This window comes from Engystomops pustulosus, chromosome 10 (genome assembly GCF_040894005.1).
Source record: "Engystomops pustulosus chromosome 10, aEngPut4.maternal, whole genome shotgun sequence".
NCBI classification, from domain to species: Eukaryota; Metazoa; Chordata; class Amphibia; order Anura; family Leptodactylidae; genus Engystomops; species Engystomops pustulosus.
The window spans coordinates 60286964-60307829 of record NC_092420.1 but is presented as its reverse complement, the minus strand read 5'-3'; the positions used below and the strand labels follow the sequence as shown (position 1 = coordinate 60307829).

The 20866-nt window shown below is 43.4% G+C and overlaps 1 protein-coding gene across 6 annotated transcripts in view; it reads right to left on the bottom strand.

The window, feature by feature from the left end:
- Positions 1-235: 235 nt before the first annotated feature.
- Positions 236-20866, bottom strand: part of LOC140103728 (dimethylaniline monooxygenase [N-oxide-forming] 2-like) — a 53622-nt gene continuing 32991 nt past the window's right edge. For all 6 annotated transcript variants that reach the window (XM_072126944.1, XM_072126945.1, XM_072126943.1 and 3 more), the window contains 7 exons: positions 19295-19483; positions 18714-18876; positions 16369-16511; positions 5609-5808; positions 4233-4588; positions 3953-4025; positions 236-1058 (listed from right to left, as the gene is read on the bottom strand). In XM_072126944.1, coding sequence (XP_071983045.1) covers positions 707-1058; positions 3953-4025; positions 4233-4588; positions 5609-5808; positions 16369-16511; positions 18714-18876; positions 19295-19483 — 1476 coding nt within the window. In that variant the 3' untranslated portion in view covers positions 236-706. The remainder of the gene's footprint in view (positions 1059-3952; positions 4026-4232; positions 4589-5608; positions 5809-16368; positions 16512-18713; positions 18877-19294; positions 19484-20866) is intronic.

The window sequence follows — 20866 nt, the reverse complement described above, 5'->3', positions numbered from 1 at the left end:
TATACAGCAATTAATTATATATATATGAAATGCTGTATTTTTGTTAAAAGCAGTGAATGAGAGAATGTGTTAATTTGTTATCCTGAGTATATTTAAGAATCTTGTCTTTGTGGGAATACCCCTTTAATGTAATGTATGTGAACTTTTTTTTAACGGCTTATTATTAAAAATAGATTTACACCTTTAAATCATGAAAACTATTTCAGTAATAAACAGATTATTAACATGGAATAAAAGTTTATTTGGAAGTGAGGTTAAAGTAAAAAAAAATATGAGATGAAATAAAAAAAAGACACATATAGTTTTCGGAAGCGTTGAAACACGTAAATGTAACAGTTTTTAACCATAAAAAACAAAAGCAGTATCAAAACTAAATACAGTTCTTCATGATAGTTAATTGTCTCATCATGACTTGCCTATCTTATCTTTAACCAAAGCCTGGTGTAGGGTAAGACAAGGCGAGTGAGATCCTGTCCTGGAATGTAGAGCAGGGTACATATGGGATTATTCATCTATGTATTAATGCATATATACTGCAATGTAATGTTTTGGTAAAAGTTTTGATGGATGTTGTAATGATTATTTTATCAAGATTTTGACTGCATATCAGAAATAAAGTAAAATAAAGCTGTTTATATATAATGTTGTACATCTAAAATGATGGAGCCACCTTTAAAAGCTATTATACCAACTAGTGCTATCCTACTCAGGTCTTATACATAATGACAGCTAATAGCAGAGCCAGAATACACAGTCCTCCAACCCCAAATATCACTGACATCGAGCTCCTATCCTGACTTTTCACAACTCGCGTTTTAGTCGGCTTCATAATTCGGTCCCATGTGGTCATAATTTGCTTCCTTGCTATTGGCCATTTTCCTGGACCTGTTAAGCGAAACTGTGCTGGAGTACAAGGTCCAAAGATGATTTTGAATGCCAGAACTGGGTCTTTCGTGAGAAGCTCCAATATATTAGGCTTACAGCCTATGTCTGTTGTTAGTTCATCCAAGTATTCAATGTAATCCACCTGGATAGTGTGTTCTCTTCTTGGACCAAACCTGTGTAAAAATGATTTTGTAGCATCTAATCAGAAATGCTTCAGCACATGTTAAAAAAAATTAAGTTTTTATGCCACAACATGACAAATTACAAAGTGAAGAAACTCATTTCTCAGGTGTTTAAAGCACTTGATTTCAGAAATTTGAAGCTTGATGTTCTAAGAACTTCCATAAAATTGTATAATGAGAGCACTTCTTGAGTTATTCTCTGAGGACAGGTGTTGTTTTCTAATGTCCTCCTTAAGGTGCAGGTGGATTTGCATCTTTCACATGTAGATGTGTTTAGATTCTCCATTGGAAAGACCTCATCAAAGTGTTCTCCAAGCCAAACCTTATATCCTTATAGTACATATACACAAAGGGAGCAATTTATCATTTGTTTTTTGTCTATGTTTGGAGTTGTTGTGGTACAAATGCTGTTTTGTGATTTTTCATTGCACCAAATGGACAGTGCAATGTCACTTTGACATAGACCCTGCTTGACCCAAACTCATTATTTGCATAAGCTAGTTTTCACAATGCAACTGAATTCATGATTTGCAATTTGGCCCAAATTTCCATTTAGGCCAGTCCCCACCATGGTCTGTGTTGTGACTTTTGATGTGTTTTGGGGGACTTTTCATGCAACTATCGCAAACAACCCACACAGTGAAAAAACGCTGTCAGCAAAGTTATCAAGGGCCAAAGGCACTTTAATGAATCTGACTGCAGAGCAACCCCAAAGGCAGGCATAGAAAGAGCCGGTCTAATGATAAATTACCCCCAGTGTGTATATATGAAGTAGGGCTAATTATTGTTGTCATTTATCAGTGGCACATTCTGTAAATAGCCCTTTGCCGTTCTGCACTCTCTAGGAGGTTATAAGGTCTGTTAAATATAGAAGAACGGCACTTTTGAGATTATTCATATGCCCATTGTATGGATGTGACGAGTCACAACTACAAAAAGGTATTGGTGAAGGTAAGAGCACTATTTTTATTTCATGCTGCTCTTTCTTAAAATAATATATCTTCAGCAAAATAATTGATAACCAATCTTATGTGAACAACTAGGTCAAGAACTATGGTTCAGTTTACATTCTTCTCTTTTGTATTTCCCTGCTCACCCTCTTGAAGTGTTAACTCTTTGTTCAATGTTAACTACAACTGAGACCAACTACCCAGTCCTTGAACATAATAGCACTAATCTAAAAGTATGGGCCAGTCCACATCTACCCTTGTCAGTAGTGCAACAGTGTGGTCAAAATGATGGTGTAGCCTAAATGAGTACATATCTTTCAGCAAATGCTTGTTAAAGGAAACCTACCATTTAGAATGGTAGGGGTAAGCTGTAAGTACCGAGCACCAGCTCAGGGTTAGCTGGTGCCGGTACTTACTTTCATTGGTGTTATAAACCGCGGTATCGCGGTTTTAACACTTTTTAAACTTTAGAGCAGCAAAGGCTTCGGCGCTGCGTGCGCACGATCGTGCGCGCGCCTACATAGGAAATAGCGGAGATGTTGCATGCGAAGCCCCTTCTGCTCTAAAGTTTAAAAAGTGTTAAAACCGTGATTCCTTTAAAGTCCCAAAGTCTTTCTTTCCCTCTCTAAACTCTCTATCATTTATTTGGGGTTTTTCAAAGTCTAAGCTTTGATTCGCCACAGGACCAAGCAATGCAGAAAAGGGCCTGGGTACTTTTACCTCTACATGCAATTTTCATAGTTGTCTATTTGAAGCCCTGGTGGCAGATCCTGACAAACGAAGTGAATGGCTTAACATCCATGCCAGCATCATCCTTTGCCCCTATGTTGCAAAATCAGGATACACTGATTTTGTCTTTGTATTTTACATTCTTAGTGTGCACATTGGTGTGAACATTGGTTTATGTGTTGATTGAATTACGCCACACCCCTCAACCTGCAGCTCTGCTCTGGTTAATCAACAGTTCCCCTGCTATGGCAGAGCACTTCTCCAATCATTCCTGGGTCAGGGACTGTGGTTTCACATAAATCATCAGCTCACAATTTATTAGGTGCCTGCTATATTCTCTGTTTGGAGCAAACTCCTGGTATCCTAACATTGTTTTTCTCTGCTTTCTTTATTATGGTATCCTGACCTTCTGCCTGTATCCAGACTACCTTTATGCTTTGTGATGATTTTGTACTGCATTTGCAATCTATGTTGTGACATGGGTCTAGATACTATTCTCCTGTGTATGCTTGTTTTGTCTTCTTCTCTTTGTTTTGCACTTTGGCATCGGAAGGGATTGTCTTCTAGTTGTCTATCTACCACCTAGGGTTGCCTGGGCAATAGGAAGGGACAGCTGGGAAGTGGGTTTAGTGTTAGGGCCCAGTCTCTGTGTCACCTGTCAATTCCTAGATCCTGCATTACAACTGACCATGACTTACTTAGTTTTCTGGAGAGACCAGAATACACAAGACTGTTGGCAATGCTTTCACTACAAATCCTGAAGTTCAATATCACACATGCCTCTCGTTTGTATTAATTGGCTGATGATCAAATAACACCTTATTCTGTTTTCCCCTGTCCCTGTTCCCCTTCCTGTATTTGGGAAACCTTGCCTGCCAGTGCTTCATTCCTCTATTTTTGATCTCTGGCTTTTCTGTGATTATGCTTCTTGGTAAAGCTGAACCCTGGTAAAGTTGTTGACCATACTTACAATCTCAATGCAACATATAACAATCTAGGACTACCCCAGGAGTCATAACATGCAAAATTAATGCCAGAGAGTAGAGATCCAAGTACAGGGGTTAAAACATAAAACCAGGAAATCTCTAAGACATCCTAGTTTAACCAATTAAAGCCAGATTAAGACCATTTAAAGGCCCATTGACACTATTAACCAGCATATGAAGCATATACCTCAGCCATTTTGTTCTTATAGAGTATCAATACCTGCTCATGGCTATTTCCTTCTTTTTTTCAATGTCCTTCCTGATAGCATCTGGAGGTGGTAATGTGCACAGACCTAATTAGCAAAACACAAGTTAAAAAATATTTAAGTCATACTACTTGAATTCCTATAAATCTCATCTTAATAACTGCAATGGAAATATCCAATTAAGTAATTCATTCCAATATTACATGCTGTGATATGATGAGCTGTGACATATTCCAAATTGGTGACTGGAAATACATTAGAAACACACTTTCACAAATAACTTTGCTGTCTTACCTTTGAAAACCCTTGTCACCCAACGAGCTTGTATTTCTGAAGAAGACATTATAGGACCAAGAGGTTGAATGAGTCCTATTACACCGAGAGTAGGTTTTTCCAAGTTTTCTGGAAATATGTTTCTATATAAACTTATTTTGTTGTCTTTAACCTTGATAATAGATTCATCCAAAAAGGGGAAGGAGAAGCGATATCCCGTAGCAAAAATTACAACATCAATGTTTTCCACAGACGTTCCATCTTCAAACTTCAAAGATGTTTCTGTAAACTCTGTAACATCTGGTTTTACCACCACATAACCACAGGTAATGCGACTTGGTAGTTCATCATTGAACAAAGGCTCCTTAAATTGAGTACTGTCATAAGAATCAACATGATATAATTAAATGTCAGTCAAAAATATACTGTACTGATGAGCTCCTGTCCCTTCTCCCTCCAACATTGCTTGTCTCAAAACCACCCCTCCCACATCCTCTCTCTCCTCTTCCCTCTTCTTGCTTACTTTGGCGGCCTCCAGCAAGCAATACTTGCACTTCCACCCTGAGCTTTCTTCCTCTTCATGTGTTCTGAAAAGTGTCTCAATTCTCAGTGCGCATGCGTCATGTCGATCTGCCTGGTTGTTAGGCAGTGAGGAGCTACTTAAACTCCATAGAGAGATTGCAGAGTTTGCAAGGTTTATCACTACCATAGCATCATTTGCATTGGTGAGCCAACATAAACAAGAGAAGGGACAATGAGAAATGAGAGAGGATGTGAGTGGGGTTTGAGATGAGTAAGGCGGAAGGAAGAAGGGTACAGAGGTACAGATTACTGTTGAGATCTAAAATCCCCCCAGAACTCAGGACTGAGATACTGGCAGGGAGCCAGGTAAGATAACATGATTGTCAAAGATTAAAGCAATTTATGCACTCACAAAAGATCATTTGCATTCAGCATTAAATGCCATTTGGAACCTGTCATGAATAATATATGTCATTTGTGATGACAGGTTCCCATTAAAGGCAATTTCTAATTAAATTAAATTAAATTTAAACATACATAATTCGTATTGGAATGAAGTATACTTGCAGTATTTCCCTATAAGGCACTACAAGCCTTCTTGTTATCAGGGTTGTTTGGGACATTGGAGGGAGCACCTACAGCTTTAAGATTGTAGGTTGTAGGAAATGTGTGCTAAGGCTACAAAGTGTCCTTCATAATACTTGTTTTACTTTTTGATAAGTTAAGAAGTTATAGACCTACATAAAAGATCAATAATGTAAGGAATAGATTTTTTTCATATCTGCATTTTCTTTATTTTCATCACTAAAAAAAGCATTAAAGTTCATTGTTAAAAATAGTAGACAGAAATAAACCTAACCAAAAATGTGCTCTACCTGTCTCGAGGCTGCAGACCAAAGTTCGCATGGTCAAACCACGCATTCATTTTTTTTTCTGTTAGCCAAATGACAAAAGATGTAGGAAGAGTATTCCTAAGCCAATTCTGAAATCGAGTGTCAAAGCAGATGTCCCAAGGATAACCATGTTCAAATACTCGACTCATGACCCATGATCCTCTCCTTGTGCTGAGGAATACCTACATTGCAATAAATACAAGTCATACATTGTAATAATGAGGTTTCATTACAGATGTGACAATGCTTCTGTACAAGGGCAACAATCCTACTGATGTGACCTGCTTTTAATGACATTGAAATAGTCAAGATGACAGGAGAGCAACGGCATTGCTTCAAGTTATGTGTATGTTATATGTTTTCTAGCGTTAGAAAACATATAACATTCTATGTTATATGTTTTCTATGTGTTCTAGCTTTAGAATTGCCTTATCTGCTAATCTTCTATGAAGGAAGACTAGAGAAATGGGCGGAGGGGACACATTTAGAGATGAGCGAACACTAAAATGCTCGGGTACTCGTTATTCGAGACGAACTTTTCCCGATGCTCGAGTGCTCGTCTCGAATAACGAACCCCATTGAAGTCAATGGGAGACTCGAGCATTTTTCAAGGGGACCAAGGCTCTGCACAGGGAAGCTTGGCCAAACACCTGGGAACCTCAGAAAAGGATGGAAACACCACGGAAATGGACAGGAAACAGCAGGGGCAGCATGCATGGATGCCTCTGAGGCTGCTTAATCGCACCATTATGCCAAAATTATGGGCAACAGCATGGCCATGACAGAGTGACAGAATGAAGCTAGATAGCATGTAAAACATCCAATAATTGACCCTGACACTATAGGGGACGGCATGCAGAGGCAGAGGCAGCGGCAGCAGGCTAGAGAGTGGCATGGCGACATACCCTAATTGGACTCAGGCTTCAAACCAATGGGTGTCAGAGAGGAACCAAAGGAGGTGAGCAAGAAGCGCTCAAATAATATCGGTACATGATAAAAGTTTGCCAGTATATTTTGTGGATTACACAGCAGGGTGGCGACAAAGTTAACATGGAAGCCATGAAAACAACCCAAAATTCTGCCTGACACAGCTCGTTTGATAAGGGGACCATGTATGCTTACAGTTCATGCCAGTCGCTGCACTGGCTGCCAGTCTCCTTTCGAATACAGTTTAAAATAATAATAACCCTCATCCATAAAGCTCTGTATAATGCTGCACCCCCCTACCTCTCCTCTCTTATCTCAGTCTATCGCCCAACCCGTGCTCTTAGATCCGCCAGTGATCTTAGATTAACCTCTACCCTAGTGCGGACCTCCCACTCGCGTCTCCAAGACTTCTCTAGAGCTGCACCAATTCTATGGAATGCTCTGCTCCGGACTATCAGACTAATGCCTAACCTCCAAAGTTTCAAACGTGCTCTTAAAACCCATTTCTTTAGGCAAGCCTATAACACTCATTAACTGCATGAAGTTTTAACTCTTCTACTAACCCGTCCTGTGTCGTCCTCCCATCTGTTATCCAGCAACCAACAGGCACCAGACTTCTCTGCAGTCCCATTCACCCTGGACCTGGTATATAAGATGACGGCTGAGTGGTTCAAGCGACAGCAATTCCATTTATTATATTTTTTTCTATTCCCTAAGAAGAATGGCTTGACCATTAAATATTCTTTTACCTCGTGTTACCCCATCATCTTCATAAACCGTAAGCTCTGGCGAGCAGGGACCTCACTCCTGTTGTTCCATACAAATGTTGTGCTCTGTTACATTACATTTGTATTTGTTTCCTATGATTTGTAAAGCGCTACAGAATATGATGACGCTATATAAATAAAGATTATTATTATTATTATTATGGAGGCAGTGAACTAGTAGTAGATTAAAGGTGCTGCAACTATGTTAGTTGGATCTTGGGATGGAGCTGGCGCTCTGCAGCCAGGCGAGCTTTTGCCAATCCAAGCCCCTGTCTCTAGGCTACTCCCCAAACAGCACTTCTAAGAACCTTTTGTATAAGATCAAGTGTAGTAGCGTTCTTATAAGTTTAGGATATGGAGGGTGAGGGGAATGTAAACAGATGCGCAAGAAGCGCTGAAATAATATCCCTAAATGGTAAAAGTTTGCAAGTATATTTTGTGGATTACACAGCAGGGTGGCGACAAAGTTAACAACTTTGATGTGGAATGCCCTGTAATAGCTCTTGGGCGGTGTGCCTTTTATCGCCTAGGCTCAGCAGTTTCAGCACCGCCTGCTGTCGCTTAGCGACGGCACTGCTGCTGTGCCTAGAGCTACCGACTGATGGCGCCATGCCCACGGATGGTAATTCGGAGGAGGAGGAGGTGGAGGAGGGGTGGGAGGAGGTATAGTAGGCCTTTGAGACCTGGACCGAGGTAGGCCCTGCAATTCTCTGCGTCGGCAGTATATGACCAGCCCCAGGGTCAGACTCGGTCCCAGCCTGCACCAAGTTAAGTGTAGTAGCGTTCTTATAAGTTTGGGATATGGCAGGTGAGGGGAATGTAAACAGATGCGCAAGAAGCGCATGATGCGCATGGAGCTGGCGCTCCGCTGCCAGGCGAGCTTTCGCCAATTCAAGCCCCTGTCTCTAGGCTACTCCCCAAACAGCACTTCTAAGAACCTTTTGTATAAGATCAAGTGTAGTAGCGTTCTTATAAGTTTAGGATATGCCGGGTGAGGGGAATGTAAACAGATGCGCAAGAAGCGCTGAAATAATATCCCTAAATGGTAAAAGTTTGCCAGTATATTTTGTGGATAACACAGCAGGGTGGCGACAAAGTTAACAACTTTGATGTGGAATCCATGAAAACAACCCAAATTTCTGCCTGACACACCTCGTTTGATAAAGGGACGATGTATGGAGGCAGCTATATGGACGACTTTTGGAGGTAGCAATGGAGACAACGTGTGGAGGCTGCTATGGAGACAATTTAATTTGGATAGTGCCTGTATGTGGCAGTCCCAAACATTTTTCAAACCAGAGGAGCAGGTAGGTGGCCCTGCAGTAAAATGGAATAGATTGAGTGCCTGTATGTGGCAGTCCCAAAAATGTTTCAAACCAGAGGAGCAGGTAGGTGGCCCTCCAGTAAAATGGAATAGATTGAGTGCCTGTATGTGGCAGTCCCAAAAATGTTTCAAACCAGAGGAGCAGGTAGGTGGCCCTGCAGTAAAATGGAATAGATTGAGTGCCTGTATGTGGCAGTCCCAAAAATGTTTCAAACCAGAGGAGCAGGTAGGTGGCCCTCCAGTAAAATGGAATAGATTGAGTGCCTGTATGTGGCAGTCCCAAAAATGTTTCAAACCAGAGGAGCAGGTAGGTGGCCCTCCAGTAAAATGGAATAGATTGAGTGCCTGTATGTGGCAGTCCCAAAAATGTTTCAAACCAGAGGAGCAGGTAGGTGGCCCTGCAGTAAAATGGAATAGATTGAGTGCCTGTATGTGGCAGTCCCAAACATTTTTCAAACCAGAGGAGCAGGTAGGTGGCCCTCCAGTAAAATGGAATAGATTGAGTGCCTGTATGTGGCAGTCCCAAAAATGTTTCAAACCAGAGGAGCAGGTAGGTGGCCCTGCAGTAAAATGGAATAGATTGAGTGCCTGTATGTGGCACTCACAAAAATTGTTTCAAACAGAGGACCGGGTAGGTGGCCCTCCAGAAAAATTAAATGCATGAAGTACTATAGCAAGAGCCAGTGGGCCCTGTCAAAAAATAGCCATTTTCCTCTGCTTTACTGTACAAAGAGGAGGAGAAGGAGGAAAATGAGGAGGAGGAGGAGTGGATCAATTATTCAGGTTGAGCTTCCTTCACCTGGTGGAGATTGGAAATTCTGAGAAATCCAGCCTTTATTCATTTTAATAAGCGTCAGCCTGTCAGCGCTGTCAGTCGACAGGCGTGTACGCTTATCGGTGATGATGCCACCAGCTGCACTGAAAACCCGCTCGGACAAGACGCTAGCGGCAGGGCAGGCAAGAACCTCCAAGGCGTACAGCGCCAGTTCGTGCCACATGTCCAGCTTTGAAACCCAGTAGTTGTAGGGAGCTGTGTGATCATTTAGGACGATGGTATGGTCAGCTACGTACTCCCTCACCATCTTTCTGTAAAGATCAGCCCTACTCTGCCGAGACTGGGGACAGGTGACAGTGTCTTGCTGGGGTGACATAAAGCTGGCAAAAGCCTTGTAAAGCGTACCCTTGCCAGTGCTGGACAAGCTGCCTGCTCGCCTACTCTCCCTCGCTACTTGTCCCGCAGAACTACGCACTCTGCCGCTAGCGCTGTCAGAAGGGAAATACTGTTTCAGCTTGTGCACCAGGGCCTGCTGGTATTCATGCATTCTCACACTCCTTTCCTCTGCAGGGATGAGAGTGGAAAGATTTTGCTTGTACCGTGGGTCCAGGAGAGTGAACACCCAGTAATCGGTGCTGGAATAAATTCTTTGAACGCGAGGGTCACGGGATAGGCAGCCTAGCATGAAATCTGCCATATGCGCCAGAGTACCAACGCGTAAGAATTCACTCCCCTCACTGGCCTGACTGTCCATTTCCTCCTCCTCCAACTCCTCCAACTCCTCTTCTTCTGCCCATACACGCTGAACAGTAAAGGACTCAACAATGGTCCCCTCTTGTGTCTCGCCAACATTCTCCTCCTCTTCCTCCTCATCCTCCTCCACCTCCACCTCCTCCGATATGCGCTGAGAAACAGACCTGAGGGTGCTTTGGCTATCAACAAGGGAATATTCTTCCCCTGTCTCTTGTGACGAGCGCAAAGCTTCCGACTTCATGCTGACCAGAGAGTTTTTCAACAGGCCAAGCAGCGGGATGGTGAGGCTGATGATGGCGGCATCGCCACTGACCATCTGTGTTGACTCCTCAAAGTTACTCAGCACCTGACAGATATCAGACATCCACGTCCACTCCTCATTGTAGACTTGAGGAAGCTGACTGACCTGACTACCAGTTCTGGTGGAAGTTGACATCTGGCAGTCTACAATCGCTCTGCGCTGCTGGTAAACTCTGGATAACATGGTCAGTGTTGAATTCCACCTCGTGGGCACGTCGCACAACAGTCGGTGAGCGGGCAGTTGGAGGCGGCGCTGCGCTGCCCTGAGAGTGGCAGCATCTGGGCTGGACTTCCTGAAATGCGCACAGATGCGGCGCACCTTCGTGAGCAAATCAGACAGATTGGGGTATGTCTTGAGGAAACGCTGAACTATCAGATTTAACACATGGGCCAGGCATGGCACATGTGTCAGTCTGCCGAGTTGCAGAGCCGCCACCAGGTTACGGCCGTTGTCACACACAACCATTCCCGGCTTGAGGTTCAGCGGTGCCAGCCACAGATCAGTCTGCGCCGTGATGCCCTGTAATAGCTCTTGGGCGGTGTGCCTTTTGTCGCCTAGGCTCAGCAGTTTGAGCACCGCCTGCTGTCGCTTAGCGACGGCACTGCTGCTGTGCCTAGAGCTACCGACTGATGGCGCCGTGCCCACGGATGGTAGTTCGGAGGAGGAGGTGGAGGAGGGGTGGGAGGAGGAGGAGGCATAGTAGGCCTGAAACACCTGGACCGAGGTAGGCCCCGCAATCCTCGGCGTCGGCAGTATATGAGCAGCCCCAGGGTCAGACTCGGTCCCAGCCTCCACCAAGTTAACCCAATGTGCCGTCAGAGATATATAGTGGCCCTGCCCGGCAGCACTCGTCCACGTGTCCGTGGTCAGGTGGACCTTGTCAGAAACGGCGTTGGTCAGGGCATGGATTATGTTGTCTGACACGTGCTGGTGCAGGGCTGGGACGGCACATCGGGAAAAGTAGTGGCGGCTGGGGACCGAATACCGAGGGGCGGCCGCCGCCATGAGGCTGCGAAAGGCCTCGGTCTCTACTAGCCTATAGGGCAGCATCTCCAGGCTTAGCAATCTGGAGATGTGCACATTAAGGGCTTGGGCGTGCGGGTGGGTTGCACTATATTTGCGTTTCCGCTCCAGCGTCTGGGGTATGGAGAGCTGAACGCTGGTGGATGCTGTGGAGGATCGTGGAGGCGACGATGGGGTTTTTGTGGCAGGGTCCTGGGCAGGGGGCTGACTAGCAGCTGACACAGGGGAAGGAGCAGTGGTGTGCACGGCCGGAGGTGAACGGGCTTGTTGCCACTGAGTGGGGTGTTTAGCATTCATATGCCTGCGCATACTGGTGGTAGTTAAGCTAGTAGTGGTGGAACCCCTGCTGAGCCTGGTTTGGCAAATGTTGCACACCACAGTCCGTCGGTCATCCGGTGTTTCCTTAAAGAACCTCCAGACTTCTGAAGATCTAGCCCTCGCCGCAAGAGCCCTCGCCACGGGAGCTTCACTAGTTGACACATTTGGCGCTGATGCACCAGCTCTGGCCCTGCCTCTCCGTCTGGCCCCACCACTGCCTCTTCCAACCTGTTCTGGTCGAGGACTCTCCTCCGTCTCAGAAGCACTGTGTTCACCCGGCCTCTCAACCCAGCTTGGGTCTGTCACCTCATCATCCTCCGATCCCTCAGTCTGCTCCCCCCTCGGACTTCCTGCCCTGACAACAACTTCCCCACTGTCTGACAACCGTGTCTCCTCATCGTCGGACACCTCTTTACACACTTCCACTACGTCAAGAAGGTCATCATCACCCACAGACTGTGACTGGTGGAAAACCTGGGCATCGGAAAATAGCTCAGCAGCAACCGGACAAGTGGTTTGTGACTGTGGGAAGGGTCCAGAAAACAGTTCCTCAGAGTATGCCAAATTTTCCTGGGAGGGGGCAGACTGGGGGGGAGGAGGCTGAGGTGCAGGAGCTGGAGGAGTGGCGATTTCGGTGACATGGGTGGACTGCGTGGAAGACTGACTGGCGGTGGACAAATTGCTCGAAGCATTGTCAGCAATCCACGACATCACCTGTTCGCACTGTTCTGGCCTCAACAGTGCTCTACCACGAGTCCCAGTAACTTCAGACATGAACCTAGGGAGTGTAGCTCTGCGGCGTTCCCCTGCTCCCTCATCAGCGGGTGGTGTCTCACCCCGCCCAGGACCACGGCCTCTGACCCCTGCAGTAGTTGGACGCCCACGTCCCCGCCCTCGTCCTCTACCCCTAGCCCTCGGGTTAAACATTTTTAAAATGAGAGTTATAACTTTATTTTTTTTTTAACTTTTTTTTGTTTTTTTTTGTGTTTTTTGTTTTTTTTTGTGTTTTTTGTTTTTTTTTGAGTTTTTAAAACCAAACAATGCTATCCTATTGCTATGGCTATTTTCTAGCCAAGTATCAAAGCACACTACTATGCCAGATGAGATGACACTGAGTTAGTGCCTAATTGAAATCCAACCCCTACTAAATTTTCCCACTTCGGTCTATGCTATGGATATGTGCGTCACTAAGCGCAGAACACAGCGGTCGCAAGTCTCACTACAAATTGCTCAGAATTGGCTAGTACATGCACTGCAGAAAGTACAGCCACCAGCAGATCAACCAGAAATCAAATATATAGAACGCTACTGTAGGCGTAAGTAAGCTCTTTGTATTCTCCTATGGCTATTTTCTAGCCAAGTATCAAAGCACACTACTATGCCAGATGAGATGACACTGAGTTAGTGCCTAATTGAAATCCAACCCCTACTAAATTTTCCCACTTCGGTCTTTGCTATGGATATGTGCGTCACTAAGCGCAGAACACAGCGGTCGCAAGTCTCACTACAAATTGCTCAGAATTGGCTAGTACATGCACTGCAGAAAGTACAGCCACCAGCAGATCAACCAGAAATCAAATATATAGAACGCTACTGTATGCGTAAGTAAGCTCTTTGTATTCTCCTATGGCTATTTTCTAGCCAAGTATCAAAGCACACTACTATGCCAGATGAGATGACACTGAGTTAGTGCCTAATTGAAATCCAACCCCTACTAAATTTTCCCACTTCGGTCTTTGCTATGGATATGTGCGTCACTAAGCGCAGAACACAGCGGTCGCAAGTCTCACTACAAATTGCTCAGAATTGGCTAGTACATGCACTGCAGAAAGTACAGCCACCAGCAGATCAACCAGAAATCAAATATATAGAACGCTACTGTATGCGTAAGTAAGCTCTTTGTATTCTCCTATGGCTATTTTCTAGCCAAGTATCAAAGCACACTACTATGCCAGATGAGATGACACTGAGTTAGTGCCTAATTGAAATCCAACCCCTACTAAATTTTCCCACTTCGGTCTTTGCTATGGATATGTGCGTCACTAAGCGCAGAACACAGCGGTCGCAAGTCTCACTACAAATTGCTCAGAATTGGCTAGTACATGCACTGCAGAAAGTACAGCCACCAGCAGATCAACCAGAAATCAAATATATAGAACGCTACTGTATGCGTAAGTAAGCTCTTTGTATTCTCCTATGGCTATTTTCTAGCCAAGTATCAAAGCACACTACTATGCCAGATGAGATGACACTGAGTTAGTGCCTAATTGAAATCCAACCCCTACTAAATTTTCCCACTTCGGTCTTTGCTATGGATATGTGCGTCACTAAGCGCAGAACACAGCGGTCGCAAGTCTCACTACAAATTGCTCAGAATTGGCTAGTACATGCACTGCAGAAAGTACAGCCACCAGCAGATCAACCAGAAATCAAATATATAGAACGCTACTGTATGCGTAAGTAAGCTCTTTGTATTCTCCTATGGCTATTTTCTAGCCAAGTATCAAAGCACACTACTATGCCAGATGAGATGACACTGAGTTAGTGCCTAATTGAAATCCAACCCCTACTAAATTTTCCCACTTCGGTCTTTGCTATGGATATGTGCGTCACTAAGCGCAGAACACAGCGGTCGCAAGTCTCACTACAAATTGCTCAGAATTGGCTAGTACATGCACTGCAGAAAGTACAGCCACCAGCAGATCAACCAGAAATCAAATATATAGAACGCTACTGTATGCGTAAGTAAGCTCTTTGTATTCTCCTATGGCTATTTTCTAGCCAAGTATCAAAGCACACTACTATGCCAGATGAGATGACACTGAGTTAGTGCCTAATTGAAATCCAACCCCTACTAAATTTTCCCACTTCGGTCTTTGCTATGGATATGTGCGTCACTAAGCGCAGAACACAGCGGTCGCAAGTCTCACTACAAATTGCTCAGAATTGGCTAGTACATGCACTGCAGAAAGTACAGCCACCAGCAGATCAACCAGAAATCAAATATATAGAACGCTACTGTATGCGTAAGTAAGCTCTTTGTATTCTCCTATGGCTATTTTCTAGCCAAGTATCAAAGCACACTACTATGCCAGATGAGATTACACTGAGTTAGTGCCTAATTGAAATCCAACCCCTACTAAATTTTCCCACTTCGGTCTTTGCTATGGATATGTGCGTCACTAAGCGCAGAACACAGCGGTCGCAAGTCTCACTACAAATTGCTCAGAATTGGCTAGTACATGCACTGCAGAAAGTACAGCCACCAGCAGATCAACCAGAAATCAAATATATAGAACGCTACTGTATGCGTAAGTAAGCTCTTTGTATTCTCCTATGGCTATTTTCTAGCCAAGTATCAAAGCACACTACTATGCCAGATGAGATGACACTGAGTTAGTGCCTAATTGAAATCCAACCCCTACTAAATTTTCCCACTTCGGTCTTTGCTATGGATATGTGTGCCACTAAGAGCTAAACACAACGGTAGCAAGTCCCCCTGCTAATTCCTCACAAAATGGTACTAGATGCAAATTAAAATAAAAAAAGTAGAACGTTATTGTAGCCCTAAGAAGGGCTGTTGGGTTCTTTGAGAATCACTCCTGCCTAACAGTAAGCTAATAGAACACCCTAACGCTTTCCCTGACCAGCAGCAGCTCTCTCCCTAGCGGCATCCAGACACAGAATGATCCGAGCAGCGCGGGCAGCGGCTAGTCTATCCCAGGGTCACCTGATCTGGCCAGCCAACCACTGCTATCGACGTGTAAGGGTACCACGTCATGCTGGGTGGAGTGCAGAGTCTCCTGGCTTGTGATTGGCTCTGTTTCTGGCCGCCAAAAAGCAAAACGGCGGGAGCTGCCATTTTCTCGAGCGGGCGAAGTATTCGTCCGAGCAACGAGCAGTTTCGAGTACCCTAATGCTCGACCGAGCATCAAGCTCGGACGAGCATGTTCGCTCATCTCTAGACACATTGAAGTTCTGTCAAGCTCAGATGACCTTAAAATAATGTTCGGGATCAGGTTCGGGGACCGAACCCTTGTTAAATAACTTGCACTGGCCATCTGCATTTAAATGGCTACTGCATGGTTTAAAGAGTTAGCACTGCTCACAGGTGTTAAATAAAGAGCTGCAACCCTAACTTCTGAATAAAGCCCATGTCCGGGGGACCATAACAGTCACGGGTCAGAACATTGCGGATTCATCACTATACATGACTACATGGAGGATGGAACAACATTTGGTTTGTTTTTTTAATTGCATCCAAACCAAAGCCCAACCCCTGGTACTACACAGAGGATTCTGTCAGGGTGCAAGTTAAGTTAAAACACACAATTATATTGTAAAGCAAATGCTTGCACTTCTACAACCTGTCTTTAGTGAAAAAGAGGTCCCTGGTGACAGGTTTGAGCAAGCATTGAATTGCATTTGTTTCTGATCATTCACCTGCATTTTATTCTTTTTTTTAACATCACTTATATTTCATATTTTTTTATAGTATAGTACTTTATAAACATACATTATAACTTGTAGTATTCACTATCCTTGTACATGTACCTGTGCTGCAGTGCGGCTTAGCTCTACTGCGATATCAGCTCCTGAATTCCCCATACCAACAACCACAACTCGCTTTCCATTGAATGCTTTAGAATTTTTGTATTCCCGACTATGAAAGTGTTCACCTTTAAATGTATTTATGCCTAGAAGGTAATAAAAGTAATAAGTATTTATTAAATAACAAATTGTTTGCTAAAAATATGGCATTTGGCAAAGTCCAATAGACAAACTATAAAGTATTGACCCAGCACTCCTAACACTTGCTGGCACTGCGGGGCCTCGGGGGCACCATGACCCACATATCATAGAGCTGTCCCCAAATCTGAACCTTCTGGCAGAGGGTCATCGAGCTTATTTCTGACCTTACAAAGATCAGACATGATTATTCCCCCTGCTTCATTCCTTCCACTTCTCATCTATATGGTTAAGCGCTCCCTGCTTATTGTGCTAACTGCACATCCACCACGGGGGAGAAAGCAGTGGAACGCGACACAAGGAAGGCCCTTCATGCACAACTCCATCAGGTGAGTGTACCACTACACTATTGCATTATTATATAACATCAAGGGTATTACATTATAGCAGCACTTTCTGTCCCTCCTTGTCTCCCCACCTTCTCTCCATATTGTTGATTAATAGGTATAAACAAGATTCTTATTGGCATTACTAAGATCATACTGTAAGTATTCGTTAGGACTTTTTACATATACTGCATTATTGTCTTTATACTTGATAGATAAGATCCATGCCCTACCGGAATTCTTGTCGCTTATATTACATTACCAAACTTGTAAACTCTGTCTGTATCTTTGAATAAAGCTTTTCTTTGAATGATAAAAAATATGGTATTTGAAAAGTTTTAGCAACTTTAAAAGGGTAAAGTATTTTAGGTAACTTTAATGGGATTAGTATAACTTTTTAACTTTGACTGTTTAACTTTTCTGTGAGCCTCTAGGGCCTGCCAGTCATGTAGTATATAGCCTGCCAGCCCCTGTAGTATATAGCCTGCAAGCCCCCTGTAGCATATAGCCTTTCAACTCCTGTAGTACATAGCCTGCCAGCCCCTGCCAGCTGAAAAACTCAGCTTATACTTGAGTATATACGGTATGTAAATTATTATTATTTTCATAGAAAATAAGAGGGAAGAATAGAAGAAGTTTTACAGTTTGCTGGCCTGGAGCACTCAGGTATGTGTTAAAGAGAACTTTTTACAACCTTACACATGTGGAACGTTATCTACTGGGAGGGGGGATGTGTTCTGCTAATCTTTTCGACATGTAGAAGATTTTCATAACACTCCATTACCTTTGCTCCAGCTCCTCTTCTCTGACTGTGGATAGGGTTCTAATGGACAGATATATTACCTGTACCCTGATATTACCTGTACCCTGATATTACCTGTACCCTGATATTACCTGTACCCTCACTGTCCCATAGTAATAACAGAAAACAGAGCTGAAAGTCCTTCTCCATTCTTGTAAAAGCAGACTCCAATTAAAATTCTAAAAAAAAAACTAAACTCTGGTAGTGACTAGGAGCTTCCACAATTCATGGGCTGATATAATTGCTATTGTTAGATTTTGGCTGATAGCCTCTCTCGACATTGTGTAAACATATGCCTTAAAGCTTTAAACCAAAAATGCTACAACTTCTGATTTCATACAGGTGGTCACACTTGCTTATGATCTTTTCACCAAGAGTATTTGATTAACAGCATCTGACTGCTATTTACTCTCTTAATTCCAATAGGCAGTAGGCTTTTGGTTGCTATCACATGTGCCGCCAGCACTGCATTTCATAACGCAACACCAGCGCCTCGGGGGATGGGACTCATCACATAAGCGTTTCCAGTGAAATGCATGCGATTTTTAACCAATCCCGGTGTCTTTCATGTAAACAATACATCAGGTGCCTGGCTACTGGGGCACACTTAGATTCCCGGTGGTTACGTTGACATGATGCGTTTGAATTACATATAGGCACACAATTCATGCACAGTGGGGAGGAGTTTCTCCCAATCACATATGCACAATGCAAACCACATGGTGCGTCTACGTTTACAGAAAAATGTATTTACGTGTAATAAAGCATTTTGCCCAATTAATTTAAAAACATAAGGCAAACGCATTGTGGGAATGCAGCTTGAAACATTTGTTTAATCTAATACCAGCAGTGGATCATTGGATGTTCCTTGGTCCTGCGCTGATCTCTTCTAGTAACATGCTTGGGGTTATGGGCAGAGGCGTTGGATTGATGGCTCCATTAAGGGACGCAAGCACTAAGAGTTCCTAGGGCAGCATCACTACTACATATGGCCTGGGTGATGCCCAACTTTAAATGTTCACCTGGAAAATCCTCCAGTGGATAATATGGATCTGAATGATGGCCACTGCAAACCAGAACGGCATCAAATATGGTAGTGTCTTGCTTGCCATTTTTCTCTGTAGTAACTTCCCATTGTCCTGTGCTTGAAAAACGGGGATGTTTCTTCACACTGCGCACAATTGTCTAATAGAAGAAAACAGAAAAAAATAAATAAAAAAATAAACAAGCTGTCAAAAGTATTCTCATATTTATTTGCTATGTAACACTATGCATGCCGTAACACAATACTGTGCACCTAAACGGGTGTTCCGGTGTTTATTCGCACTATGCACCACATTTATGTTGGAAGTCCAACATAATGGTGGCACACGCCCTTTAAACTAAGTGCACCAGAAAAAAACTGGTGCACCCAGTCCATGAAATTTGGGTGCCCGAATGTGAGTCTTTATGAATGGAGCACACTCTGCCCAATAGTGAGGTAAACTGCATTTAGTGCAGTTTGCCTCACAATAATAAATGTAGGCCACAAAGTTGTAATTTGCACAATTGTCAGGCTTTTTCTCCTTAAACCGCAATCAATAAAACATTTGCTACTTTTTACCTGAAACTGGATGTATTTCAATAGATCAAATTTCTCAACGAATTTCTTGTAATACTCCAGCATTTTGGAATTGTGAAGAAAGTTTGGGAAGTTTTCTGGGAAGGGAAAATCACTGTAACACATCATTTCTTTACTGGTGTTAGTGACCACAGACTCATAGATGCTGGCCCGACCGCTCTCCACCTCTGGCTGGAAAGAAATATGCACAATTGATGATGTTACTATAATTTTATCATAAAGCCATAATTCATATTCAGGACCGACTTTAATATTAAAGAGGACCTGTCACCCGAAATAATCCCTTTAGGAGCACTTACCAAGGTAAGCAGCTCCCTAGCCCTACCCAAGTAATAGCAGTTTTAAATCTGGAAACACTGGAAAGCTAAGGAAACACTGCAGTAGATAGCAGTCTGTATTCATGAGGGGGCGGTTCGGCAGTGACTCTCCAGGCTCCATGCAGCAGCCACCGCCATCTCAGACCGCCCCTCATGAATAATCCGGACAGCTATGTACTGCAGTGTTTCCTAGTTTATCAGTATGTTCCAATAAGGCTTAGCGCTTTAACATTGCTATTGCTGGGATAGGGCTAAGGAGATGCTTACTTTAGTAGGTGCTCCTAGAAGGATTATTTTGGGTGACAGGTCCTCTTTAACATTCCATATGCTCTAGCATATTGCCCCAGTTTTGTTTCTTATTTTTATTTTTTGTAGTGGTCGGTACTATAAATGCAGAAACTAATTTCCTGTATAGGTAAAGATTTTAAAGATACCCTGCTGGCTACCTTCTGTGCTGTAGCATCACAAGGTGTTAGACTGTCTCCCCCATGGTCTCCCAATATTTCCCCCTCTATCTGCCTGATGAATTCTCACTACCACAGAGGAGGTTTTAGCACACAGTGGGAGGGGGAAGTCCTCCTTATATACTGAATCTGCAAAGATGAGTCGTGGCTGGAAGAAGTTGCCTGGAAGATCAGACTGAAGAGACAACATCAGATACGCCAACTGTACATCACTGGATTACACTGCAGTCTCTGTGCAGGACTGGTATCTATTAATACTATGGTCACTATTTTGTGATGAATACTGGTCTGTGGGTATAGGATTTTATTCAGAATGGCAGTATTATTCAGTCATTACGCAATAGTCATAGTCATGTGATAGTAATATTGACCCTGCATGGCAGTGTTTTTTCTAATAACAGTATGGCTGTAAATATCCATAAATAGAGGTTATATTTGGGAAATTATTAGTAATACTGGCCTTTGTATAGGATCTTTTGTTCATTGTCTGTATGTTGGTATTTTATGCGTTTATGTTGTGGTAATGCTGTGGATCATTTGGACACTGTAGCGCTATTGTTTGGAATATTGGTTTTATGGTGGTTTTATTTATTAACAGTATGGTGGCATTATTATTTGGTTGTTCATGGGCCAGAACTGGAATCTGTGTAGTAAAGATATGGAATTATGGACTATGTCCTTATTTGCACCCTGTGTGTCCCTTAACCTCTGTCCCTGTCCTCTTGCCAGACCTCAATAAATCGCAGGTGTCAACTGGGCAATGATTCCTTCCC